This window comes from Salmo salar, chromosome ssa16 (genome assembly GCF_905237065.1).
Source record: "Salmo salar chromosome ssa16, Ssal_v3.1, whole genome shotgun sequence".
Classification (NCBI taxonomy): Eukaryota; Metazoa; Chordata; class Actinopteri; order Salmoniformes; family Salmonidae; genus Salmo; species Salmo salar.
Genome location: NC_059457.1, coordinates 85868368 through 85882470, shown reverse-complemented (window position 1 = coordinate 85882470; position 14103 = coordinate 85868368). Strand labels below are relative to the sequence as shown.

The window sequence follows — 14103 nt, the reverse complement described above, 5'->3', positions numbered from 1 at the left end:
CAGGACTAGACTACATACAGTATCTACCAGGACTAGACTACATACAGTATCTACCAGGACTAGACTACATACAGTATCTACCAGGACTAGACTACACACAGTATCTACCAGGACTAGACTACACACAGTATCTACCAGGACTAGACTCTATACAGTACAGTATCTACCAGGACTAGACTCTATACAGTACAGTATCTACCAGGACTAGACTCTATACAGTACAGTATCTACCAGGACTAGACTCTATACAGTACAGTATCTACCAGGACTAGACTATATACAGTACAGTATCTACCAGGACTAGACTATATACAGTACAGTATCTACCAGGACTAGACTCTATACAGTACAGTATCTACCAGGACTAGACTCTATACAGTACAGTATCTACCAGGACTAGACTACATACAGTATCTACCAGGACTAGACTACATACAGTATCTACCAGGACTAGACTATATACAGTATCTACCAGGACTAGACTATATACAGTATCTACCAGGACTAGACTATATACAGTATCTACCAGGACTAGACTATATACAGTATCTACCAGGACTAGACTACATACAGTACAGTATCTACCAGGACTAGACTACATACAGTATCTACCAGGACTAGACTACATACAGTATCTACCAGGACTAGACTACATACAGTATCTACCAGGACTAGACTACATACAGTATCTACCAGGACTAGACTATATACAGTATCTACCAGGACTAGACTATATACAGTATCTACCAGGACTAGACTACATACAGTATCTACCAGGACTAGACTACATACAGTATCTACCAGGACTAGACTATATACAGTATCTACCAGGACTAGACTACATACAGTATCTACCAGGACTAGACTACATACAGTATCTACCAGGACTAGACTACATACAGTATCTACCAGGACTAGACTACATACAGTATCTACCAGGACTAGACTACATACAGTATCTACCAGGACTAGACTACATACAGTGTCTACCAGGACTAGACTACATACAGTATCTACCAGGACTAGACTATATACAGTATCTACCAGGACTAGATTACATACAGTACAGTATCTACCAGGACTAGACTACATACATGATGACAGGTACATGTAGAGGATGACAGGTACATGTAGAGGATGACAGCTACATGTAGAGTAGAGGATGACAGGTACATGTAGAGGATGACAGGTACATGTAGAGTAGAGGATGACAGGTACATGTAGAGTAGAGGATGACAGGTACATGTAGAGGATGACAGCTACATGTAGAGTAGAGGATGACAGCTACATGTAGAGTAGAGGTTGACAGCTACATGTAGAGTAGAGGTTGACAGCTACATGTAGAGTAGAGGATGACGGCTACATGTAGAGGATGACAGCTACATGTAGAGTAGAGGATGACAGGTACATGTAGAGGATGACAGCTACATGTAGAGGATGACGGCTACATGTAGAGTAGAGGATGACAGCTACATGTAGAGTAGAGGATGACAGCTACATGTAGAGGATGACAGCTACATGTAGAGTAGAGGTTGACAGCTACATGTAGAGTAGAGGTTGACAGCTACATGTAGAGTAGAGGATGACAGCTACATGTAGAGGATGACAGCTACATGTAGAGGATGACAGGTACATGTAGAGGATGACAGGTACATGTAGAGTAGAGGATGACAGGTACATGTAGAGTAGAGGATGACAGGTACATGTAGAGTAGAGGATGACTGGTACATGTAGAGTAGAGGATGACAGGTACATGTAGAGGATGACAGGTACATGTAGAGGATGACAGCTACATGTAGAGTAGAGGTTGACAGCTACATGTAGAGGATGACAGCTACATGTAGAGGATGACAGCTACATGTAGAGGATGACAGGTACATGTAGAGTAGAGGATGACAGGTACATGTAGAGTAGAGGATGACAGGTACATGTAGAGTAGAGGATGACAGGTACATGTAGAGGATGACAGCTACATGTAGAGGATGACGGCTACATGTAGAGGATGACAGCTACATGTAGAGGATGACAGCTACATGTAGAGGATGACAGCTACATGTAGAGGATGACAGCTACATGTAGAGGATGACGGCTACATGTAGAGGATGACAGCTACATGTAGAGTAGAGGATGACAGGTACATGTAGAGTAGAGGATGACAGGTACATGTAGAGGATGACAAGTACATGTAGAGTAGAGGATGACAAGTACATGTAGAGTAGAGGATGACAGGTACATGTAGAGGATGACAGCTACATGTAGAGTAGAGGATGACAGGTACATGTAGAGGATGACAGGTACATGTAGAGTAGAGGATGACAAGTACATGTAGAATAGAGGATGACAAGTACATGTAGAATAGAGGATGACAAGTACATGTAGAATAGAGGATGACAAGTACATGTAGAGTAGAGGATGACAGGTACATGTAGAGGATGACAGCTACATTTTTATTTTATTTGTAATTTTTTTCTCACCTTTATTTAACCAGGTAGGCAAGTTGAGAACAAGTTCTCAGTTACAATTGCGACCTGGCCAAGATAAAGCAAAGCAGTTCGACAGCATACAAAAACACAGAGTTACACATGGAGTAAAACAACATACAATCAATGATACAGTAGACAAAAATAAGACTATATACAATGTGAGCAAATGATGTGAGATAAGGGAGGTAAAGGCAAAAAAAGGCCATGGTGGCAAAGTAAATAAAGTATAGCATGTAAAACACTGGAATGGTAGATTTATAATTTGAAGAAAGTTAAAATATAAATAATATGGTGCAAAGGAGCAAAATAATAAATAAAATAAATAAATACAGTAGGGGAAGAGGTAGTAGTTTGGGCTAAATTATAGATGGGCTATGTACAGGTGCAGTGATCTGGGAGCTGCTCTGACAGCTGGTGCTTAAAGCTAGTGAGGGAGATAAGTGTTTCCAGTTTCAGAGATTTTTGTAGTTCGTTCCAGTCATTGGCAGCAGAGAACTACATGTAGAGTAGAGGATGACAGGTACATGTAGAGTAAAGGATGACAGGTACATGTAGAGTAGAGGATGACAGGTACATGTAGAGTAGAGGATGACAGCTACATGTAGAGGATGACAGCTACATGTAGAGGATGACAGGTACATGTAGAGGATGACAGCTACATGAAGAGTAGAGGATGACAGGTACATGTAGAGGATGACAGCTACATGTAGAGGATGACGGCTACATGTAGAGGATGACAGCTACATGTAGAGTAGAGGATGACAGGTACATGTAGAGTAGAGGATGACAGCTACATGTAGAGTAGAGGATGACAGCTACATGTAGAGGATGACAGTTACATGTAGAGGATGACAGCTACATGTAGAGTAGAGGATGATAGGTACATGTAGAGTAGAGGATGACAGCTACATGTAGAGTAGAGGATGACAGCTACATGTAGAGTAGAGGATGACAGCTACATGTAGAGGATGACAGGTACATGTAGAGGATGACAGCTACATGTAGAGTAGAGGATGACAGCTACATGTAGAGGATGACAGCTACATGTAGAGGATGACAGCTACATGTAGAGTAGAGGATGACAGCTACATGTAGAGTAGAGGATGACAGCTACATGTAGAGGATGACAGCTACATGTAGAGGATGACAGCTACATGTAGAGGATGACAGCTACATGTAGAGGATGACAGCTACATGTAGAGGATGACAGCTACATGTAGAGGATGACAGGTACATGTAGAGGATGACAGCTACATGTAGAGTAGAGGATGACAGCTACATGTAGAGTAGAGGACAGGTACATGTAGAGTAGAGGATGACAGGTACATGTAGAGGATGACAGGTACATGTAGAGTAGAGGATGACAAGTACATGTAGAGTAGAGGATGACAGCTACATGTAGAGTAGAGGATGACAGGTACATGTAGAGGATGACAGGTACATGTAGAGTAGAGGATGACAGCTACATGTAGAGGACAGGTACATGTAGAGTAGAGGATGACAGGTACATGTAGAGGATGACAGGTACATGTAGAGTAGAGGATGACAGCTACATGTAGAGTAGAGGATGACAGGTACATGTAGAGGATGACAGGTACATGTAGAGGATGACAGGTACATGTAGAGTAGAGGATGACAAGTACATGTAGAGTAGAGGATGACAGGTACATGTAGAGGATGACAGCTACATTTTTATTTTTTATTTTTATTTTTTTTCACCTTTATTTAACCAGGTAGGCAAGTTGAGAACAAGTTCTCAGTTACAATTGCGACCTGGCCAAGATAAAGCAAAGCAGTTCGACAGCATACAAAAACACAGAGTTACACATGGAGTAAAACAACATACAATCAATGATACAGTAGACAAAAATAAGACTATATACAATATGAGCAAATGATGTGAGATAAGGGAGGTAAAGGCAAAAAAAGGCCATGGTGGCAAAGTAAATAAAGTATAGCACGTAAAACACTGGAATGGTAGATTTATAATTTGAAGAAAGTTAAAATATAAATAATATGGTGCAACGGAGCAAAATAATAAATAAAATAAATAAATACAGTAGGGGAAGAGGTAGTAGTTTGGGCTAAATTATAGATGGGCTATGTACAGGTGCAGTGATCTGGGAGCTGCTCTGACAGCTGGTGCTTAAAGCTAGTGAGGGAGATAAGTGTTTCCAGTTTCAGAGATTTTTGTAGTTCGTTCCAGTCATTGGCAGCAGAGAACTACATGTAGAGTAGAGGATGACAGGTACATGTAGAGTAAAGGATGACAGGTACATGTAGAGTAGAGGATGACAGGTACATGTAGAGGATGACAGCTACATGTAGAGTAGAGGATGACAGCTACATGTAGAGGATGACAGCTACATGTAGAGTAGAGGATGACAGGTACATGTAGAGGATGACAGCTACATGAAGAGTAGAGGATGACAGGTACATGTAGAGGATGACAGGTACATGTAGAGTAGAGGATGACAGGTACATGTAGAGTAGAGGATGACAGGTACATGTAGAGGATGACAGCTACATGTAGAGTAGAGGATGACAGCTACATGTAGAGAATGACAGGTACCCCCACTCCACACACATACACTCCCCCCCACTTTTGACCAGAGTCCTATGGGGTAGTGCCCTAAATAGGTAATAGGGTGCCATTTGGGATGACGACATACAGACAGACGGTGGTTTTAAGCCTGTAGACGCAAGCAGGAAGTAGTACACAACTACACACGTGTAATTTCCTGCTCCCCCAGAGGACATCATGTCTCTTCCTGTTTATTATCACATTACTTTTCAGACTGTTAATTCACTATTTATTATTCATGAACTATGTTAACTATAACCCCTGTCTAATTTACACTTGCTGTTTATTATTAATGACCTATATTAACTATAACTCCTGTCTAATTTACACTTCCTGTTTATTATTCCCCATTTATTATTAATGACCTATATTAACTATAACCCCTGTCTAATTTACACTTCCTGTTTATTATTCCCCATTTATTATTAATGACCTATATTAACTATAACCCCTGTCTAATTTACACTTCCTGTTTATTATTAATGACCTATATTAACTATAACCCCTGTCTAATTTACACTTCATATAATATTATGTATAACAACGGCATCGTCGGTGGGAGAACTATAGACACTTCATATAATATGCAGAGTGGAGCTGATGGAAACATGGCTGTAACACAGTTTGTTTCCATAGGAGGAGGGGGGGAAGAGAGAAAGAGAGAAAGCGAGAGAAAGAGAGATGTTGTCATCCCTCCTTCCTTGGGATACCTCTGTTAATGCTGACAGCAGGGTCTGAATCATCTAGGATGGGAGGAGAGGGAGGCTGGGTGTGGAGGGATCACAAATGCCAACGGGCCGGATGGTTTGATAGGGCTTGACGGACCAGAGAGGTCAAGTGGCAGCTGACCTATAACCTCTGAGGCTGACCCTCTGCCTGTCCTCTCAGTGATCACTCAGCCCAGAGACTGTCCTGTCAGTGATCACTCAGCCCAGAGACAGTCAGCCCAGAGTCAGTCAGCCCAGAGACAGTCAGCCCACAGAGAGCTGTGTGTTGGTGTTCTGTGTATAACATTAGTGTGTTCAGGCTATAGAATACAGTCTGACTGTGAGATACTTTTTGAAATGCCATCCTCTGTCACTTCAGCTTGACACAAATTCAATGTTGTTTTGGCGGCCGGCCCGGAGATACAGGAGTGCTTGACTTTACCCATCACAATAACAATGCAGCAAAAGGAGAATGGAGGAGCATTACAGAGGATGGAGGCTGACAGCCACACAGCAACCAGTTACTGAGCAGTACTGTGAAGTCAACAGCCAGGACAGATGGCTGTGTTACTGATACAGAAAAGGAAACTGACTGACAGCACATTTCACAGGCTTTTCTAGGGTCTCACTACTCCAAAACGTACATCCATATGGACAAAGACGCACGGGCACGGACGCAGATACGCACACAAACACACACGTCAAACACTTAGTCCCTGGTTAAACACAGGGCTTTATGGTCCCTGGTTAAACACAGGGCTTTGTGGTCCCTAGTTAAACACAGGGCTTTGTGGTCCCTGGTTAAACATTCCCTCCCCCCTTCCTCTCTTCCTCCCTCCCCTCCCCTCTTCCTTCCTCCCTCCCTCACGTCCTCCCTCCCTCACTTCCTCCCCTATCCCTCCCTTCCTCACCTATCCCTCCCTTCCTCACTCCCTCCCCTTTTCCTCCCTCTTCCATTTCCCCTCTCTCTCCCTTCTCCCTCCCTCCCTCCCTCCCTCCCTCCTTAGTTGACTGAGGAAGACTTAAACTAACTCTCTCTGGGACTCAGTCTCCATGCTACTCTAATCGGTGCTAGTCTAGACAGATACAGTTCCAGACACTCCTTTGAAAGTGTAATATTTACTCCAAACACACACAACCGCACACACACACACACACCCGCATACCACACACACAACCGCATACCACACACACAACCGCATACCACACACACACACTCTCTCTCTATCCCTCAGTATTGGCTTGGTCTTCTATCACCTGTTTTTACCACGTGTAACTTGGTCTTTCAGACAGTGAGGAAGTGAACCTGCCCTCTACTGGTGGCTGAGTGTAACTTCACTCAGTTTCACTACTTGGTGTTGTAGTGTTGTAATACATTATTAACAATGTAATAATGCCTTCATCATACACCAGCTGTTGTAGTGCAGAGAAACAAGATAATACCTTCATCATACACCAGCTGTTGTAGTGCAGAGAAACAAGATAATACCTTCATCATACACCAGCTGTTGTAGTGCAGAGAAACAAGATAATACCTTCATCATACACCAGCTGTTGTAGTGCAGAGAAACAAGATAATACCTTCATCATACACCAGCTGTTGTAGTGCAGAGAAACAAGATAATACCTTCATCATACACCAGCTGTTATAGTGCAGAGAAACAAGATAATACCTTCATCATACACCAGCTGTTGTAGTGCAGAGAAACAAGATAATACCTTCATCATACACCAGCTGTTGTAGTGCAGAGAAACAAGATAATACCTTCATCATACACCAGCTGTTGTAGTGGAGAGAAACAAGATAATACCTTCATCATACACCAGCTGTTGTAGTGGAGAGAAACAAGATACTACCTTCATCATACACCAGCTGTTGTAGTGCAGAGAAACAAGATAATACCTTCATCATACACCAGCTGTTGTAGTGCAGAGAAACAAGATAATACCTTCATCATACACCAGCTGTTGTAGTGCAGAGAAACAAGATAATACCTTCATCATACACCAGCTGTTGTAGTGCAGAGAAACAAGACAATACCTTCATCATACACCAGCTGTTGTAGTGCAGAGAAACAAGATAATACCTTCATCATACACCAGCTGTTGTAGTGCAGAGAAACAAGATACTACCTTCATCATACACCAGCTGTTGTAGTGCAGAGAAACAAGATACTACCTTCATCATACACCAGCTGTTGTAGTGCAGAGAAACAAGATAATACCTTCATCATACACCAGCTGTTGTAGTGCAGAGAAACAATATACTACCTTCATCATACACCAGCTGTTGTAGTGCAGAGAAACAAGATAATACCTTCATCATACACCAGCTGTTGTAGTGCAGAGATACAAGATACTACCTTCATCATACACCAGCTGTTGTAGTGCAGAGAAACAAGATAATACCTTCATCATACACCAGCTGTTGTAGTGCAGAGAAACAAGATAATACCTTCATCATACACCAGCTGTTGTAGTGCAGAGAAACAAGATAATACCTTCATCATACACCAGCTGTTATAGTGCAGAGAAACAAGATAATACCTTCATCATACACCAGCTGTTGTAGTGGAGAGAAACAAGATAATACCTTCATCATACACCAGCTGTTGTAGTGCAGAGAAACAAGATAATACCTTCATCATACACCAGCTGTTGTAGTGGAGATACAAGATAATACCTTCATCATACACCAGCTGTTGTAGTGCAGAGAAACAAGCTTGTTGCCCAAAAACATCCTTTGGTGTAGAGAGCCAACTGTAGTTTATAACATCAAGGTCCAGACAGTGATCCTCAGTACTCTAGTCTGGCAGTCCTGTCTGGATTCTTGGAGACGTGGTCATGAGATTCTTATAAATTGTAAGACAGTGTAGTCGATTTAGTCATCTCAGTAGCCAACTGCTGAGGCTGAGCTGCAAGACAGACATGGTCTGTTGATGAATAAGAGGATGAATGAATTCAGTATATTTAACATCATTCATTCGCTCTCTATCAGCAGCTTCCAGCTGTGAGGGTGACAGTCCACGAATGGTACACTGTCTACCTGTCTGTCTGTCTGTCTGCCTGCCTGCCTGCCTGTCTGCACCACTGAGCCAACATTGAATAACTAGGAACAATATTCTAGCCTGCTACAGGTTTAATCAGCTGAATTTAGGCTGTGCATTTAAATATGTAGTCTAACCAATCAGAATGTCTGTGTTGACTTGTCCCATCCAGCTAAGGAGATGGATGTCTGGTTTCCAACAAGCCAACAAAAACGGCAGAGGGCTACACTGCCCTACCAAGCAAAAAGGCAGTAACTGCTCATTTGGTCGAAAATGAGTTAATGTCATTTTTGCTACATTAAATACATGTTAATCATGTGGACAAGTATCCTGCCTCTATTGTATTGTGTTTTGAAGAAAATAGGGGTCATGTTAGCATTAACTGCATAAAGTTACTGTGAAACCAAGGTAAATAAAAGCTATTTTTCTCAGTTCCACGCTATGAGCAGTTACTGTCTTTTTGCTTGGCAGGGCAGTATAATTGTCTGAAGTCAAACAATAGGCTGCTATTCTTGTAAACATTGACATATAACAGGCTATTTATAGACATTGATGTTCTCCTTCCAACCAGGGAGTGAGGGGAGAGCACAGCTAAGCACATGGACAACCCAGAGAATGGTGAGACATCGACGGGCTTTAAGCAAGGCTACTTACAGTGACACCATCCCAAGTGACAGCACCAGTGGAGCTTGAAGCACTTCCCATGGCTGTGTGTTGCGCAGATGGACAGTCCGTCGCACGGGAGAAAGTCCGGTCTCCCCGCGCAGCTCCGGGCCAACGCCTGTGCCTCGTCCAACTTCTCGCTCTTCCGTCCGCCCGACGCGGCCATCGCGCAGCGCACACCCCAGGATCAAACGCACGCCATGTAACCCATCAGAGAACGCAGCTTTAGCCCACCAGCCAAAAATGGTCTGGAATTTCGGTTTTGGTCCCAAAACCTCAGCAAACGCCAAATGTCTAACCAGGGAGGAAACTCCAAAGCGTGACGCAAACGAGTTAAATGTGGCACGGTTGTAGCCAACCCCCCAATCAGCACAGAGAGAATCAAAATGCGATGAAAGTTCCAGTTCCAAGAATAAGATTGACAGCTGTTTTATGTAAACATCTGGATCTCCAGCCGCTGGAATTATTTTCTGTAAACGTCGACTATGTTATCTCAGCCAGAGAGATTTCCGTGGCGTATCCCGTGTCAGGCTTTCATTTCCTACAGCCTGCCCTCTATCAGCCTGACAAGAGACTCCTCTGTCTGTTGATGAAGCCCTCGCCGTTTCCGTCCTCTAAGGCTATCCCCTCCTCCTCTCTCTTTCTTTCTCTCCAGTTCGGTTCAGCCATAAAGGAAGTTCGATATTTGGTCTATTGTCCTCATTTTTGGCTGTAATAGCCTTTCCTCCGAAATCATAACTGATTCAGATGAAAGTAATCATGTAAACAAAGCCTATAATTTGAATCAGAAGCAACCTTTCTGAAGATATATATAGGTCATTCTTTTAACGGAGCCTTCATTTTTTAACATTTTATTTTATTCATGTGACCTTTATTTAACTAGGCCAATCAGTAGAGAAAAACATCTTATTTACAATGATGGCCTAACATAAGGCAAAAACAAATAGGACAAAACACACATCATGACCAGAGAGAAACCACAAACCTACATAAAAAGAGACCTCAGACAACAGCATAGCATGGTAGCAACACAACATGACAACACAGCATGCAGCAACACAACATGACAACACAGCATGGTCGCAACACAGCATAACAACAACATGGTAGCAACACAACATGACAACACAGCATGGTAGCGACACAACATGACAACACAGCATGGCAGCAACACAACATGACAACAACATGGTAGCAACACAACATGACAACACAGCATGGTAGCAACACAACATGACAACACAGCATGGTAGCAACACAACATGACAACAACATGGTAGCAACACAACATGACAACACACCATGCAGCAACACAGCATAACAACAACATGGTAGCAACACAACATGGTAGCAGAACAAAACATGGAACAAACATTATTGGGCACAGACAACAGCACAAAGGGCAAGAAGGTAGAGACAACAATAAATCATGTGAAGCAGCCACAACTGTCAGTAAGAGTGTCCATGATTGAGTCTTTGAATGAAGAGATGGAGATAAAACAGTTCAGTTTGAGTGTTTGTTGCAGCTCGTTCCAGTCGCCAGAGGAGTGACCCAGAGATGTGTGTGCTGGCAGAACGGATGTTGTATGTGGAGGATGAGGCCTACAGTAAGAGTGTTTTATAAATAGTATCAACCAGTGGATCTTGCAACGGGTATACAGAGATGACCAGTTTACACAAGAGTATAGTTTACAGGGCTCCCGAGTGGCGCAGCGGTCTAAGGCACTGCACCTCAGTGCTTGACGCGTCACTACAGACACCCTGGTTCGAATCCAGGCTGTATCACAAACAGCCGGGATTGGGAGTCCCATAGAGCGGCAGACAATTGGTCCAGCGTCGTCGGGGTTTGGTTGGTGTAGGCCATCATTGTATATAAGAATTTGTTCTTGCCTAGTTAAATAAAGGTTCAATTTAAAAAAATATATATAGTGCAGTGATGTGTCCTTTAAGGAGCATTGGTGGCAAATCTGATGGCCGAATGGTGAAGAACATCCAGCCGCTTGTAACAGATGTTGTCATGGAGAGAAGACCAAGGCGCAGCAGGTATGTGAATAGTCATATTTAATTTTAAAAAAAGGAGTAAAGCATCCACTTGACAAAACAATAAAGGTGACAACAGCAACAGTTCTGCAGGCTATTAAACGCAGTGCAAAAACAACCACCCACAACCCCAAAGAAAAACACACACACCTATATAGGACTTCCAATCAAAGGCAACTCAACACACCTGCCTTCAATTGGGAGTCCCAATCAACAACACAATCATTCACATACAAAAACTGCCACGTCCTGACCCCAAAACTAATACAATAGCTCCATCTGCTGGTCAGGACGTGACAGTACCCCCCTCAAGGTGCAGACCCCGGAATGCACCTACCAACAGAAAACACCAACAAAAAAAACATAAACAATAACCCCTAAACAATAAGGGAGGGAAGGGAGGGTGGCTACCGTCACCGACGGCACTGTGCTACACCCTCCCTCCCCAACCCACCTATCCTGGAGGTGGCTCAGGTGCAGGACGTGGACCTCGCTCCACCTTCGGCGTCGCCCACTTTGGTGGCGCCGATAGCTGTGCCGGGCAGACGGGCCACTCGGGCTGGGTCGGAAGATATGCGGGCCACTCGGGCTGGGCCGGAGGACAGGCGGGCCACTCGGGCTGGGCCGGAGGGCAGGAGGGCCACTCGGGCTTGGCCGGAGGGCAGGAGGGCCACTCGGGCTGGGCCGGAGGGCAGGAGGGCCACTCGGGCTTGGCCGGAGGGCAGGAGGGCCACTCGGGCTGGGCCGGAGGACAGGAGGGCCACTCGGGCTGGGCCGGAGGACAGGAGGTCCACTCGGGCTGGGCCGGAGGACCGGAGGGCCACTCGGGCTGACCCTGGCAGACGGACCACTCGGGCTGGGCCGGAGGACAGGCGGGCCACTCGGGCTGGGCCGGAGGACCGGAGGGCCACTCGGGCTGGGCCGGAGGACAGGAGGGCCACTCGGGCTGGGCCGGAGGACAGGCAGGGCACCCTGGCAGATCCGGGCAGGCGGGCACCTCTGGCAGATCCGGGCAGGCGGGCACCTCTGGCAGATCCGGGCAGTCTGGCCACTCTGGCGGCTCCGGGCAGTCTGGCCACTCTGGCGGCTCCGGGCAGTCTGGCCACTCTGGCGGCTCCGGGCAGCCGGGCCCCTCTGGCGGCTCCTGACTAGCGGGCGGCTCTGGGGGCTCCTGACTAGCGGGCGGCTCTGGGGGCTCCTGACTAGCGGGCGGCTCTGGCGGCTCCTGACTAGCGGGCGGCTCTGGCGACTCCTGACTGGCGGGCGGCTCTGGCGACTTACGACTGGCGGGCGGCTCTGGCGACTTACGACTGGCGGGCGGCTCTGGCGACTTTTGACTGGCGGGCGGCTCTGGCGACTTCCGACTGGCGGGCGGCTCTGGCGACTTCCGACTGGCGGGCGGCTCTGGCGACTTACGACTGGCGGGCGGCTCTGGCGACTTACGACTGGCGGGCGGCTCTAGTGACTTACGACTGGCGGGCAGCTCTGGTGACTTACGACTGGCGGGCAGCTCTGGTGACTTACGACTGGCGGGCAGCTCTGGTGACTCTTGACTGGCGAGGCTGGGCTGACGCACTAGACTCCTAATGCGTGAGGCTGGTACTGGACGTGCCAGCCTGGAGACACGCACCTCCATGCTAGTGCGTCTAGCGGGAAACACCGGACCGAAAGGGCGCACTGGCGGTCTTGAGTGCAGGGTTGGCATCACCCCTTCCGGCTCGATGCTCACCTTGCCCTGGCACCTGCGGGGCGCTGGTACTGGGCGGACTGGGCTGTGCGTCCGTATAGGCGAGATGGTGCGTACCTCAGCGTAACATGGCGCCCTCCACCTCATACGCACCTCCCTGTAGTCACGGGTAGCTGGCTTACGGCTCTTCCCTGGCCTGGCCAAGCTACCCGTGTGCCCCCCCAAAAAATGTCTTGGGGGTGCCTCTCGGGTTTCTTACCCAACCGTGTTCCACCATAACGTTCCCGTTGGTTCCTCTGTCCAGCTGCCTCCACTCTCCTGAGTGCCTCCACCTGTTCCCATGGGAGGCGATCCCTTCCGGCCAGGATCTCTTCCCAGGTGTAGGCTCCCTTGCCGTCCAGGACTTCCTCCCATGTCCATTCCTCCCTTTTTTTCTCCTGTGGCTTCCTCCTCTTCTGCTGCTTGGTCCTGGTTTGGTGGGTAGTTCTGTAACAGATGTTGTCATGGAGAGAAGACCAAGGCGCAGCAGGTATGTGAATAGTCATATTTAATTTTAAAAAAAGGAGTAAAGCATCCACTTGACAAAACAATAAAGGTGACAACAGCAACAGTTCTGCAGGCTATTAAACGCAGTGCAAAAACAACCACCCACAACCCCAAAGAAAAACACACACACCTATATAGGACTTCCAATCAAAGGCAACTCAACACACCTGCCTTCAATTGGAAGTCCCAATCAACAACACAATCATTCACATACAAAAACTGCCACGTCCTGACCCCAAAACTAATACAATAGCTCCATCTGCTGGTCAGGACGTGACACCGCTCGAGAGCAGCCTTATTCATTTGAACCTGAAATTCCAGGTAATAAGAACTCCTATACAGAATA

General features: G+C 46.0%; 1 protein-coding gene across 1 annotated transcript in view; it reads right to left on the bottom strand.

The window, feature by feature from the left end:
- LOC106592822 (UPF0524 protein C3orf70 homolog A) overlaps window positions 1–10075 on the bottom strand; it is a 31679-nt gene extending 21604 nt beyond the window's left edge. The window contains exon 1 of the mRNA XM_045698360.1: window positions 9476–10075. Within this exon, the coding sequence (XP_045554316.1) occupies window positions 9476–9650 (175 nt within the window). The 5' untranslated portion in view covers window positions 9651–10075. The remainder of the gene's footprint in view (window positions 1–9475) is intronic.
- Window positions 10076–14103: the final 4028 nt, after the last annotated feature.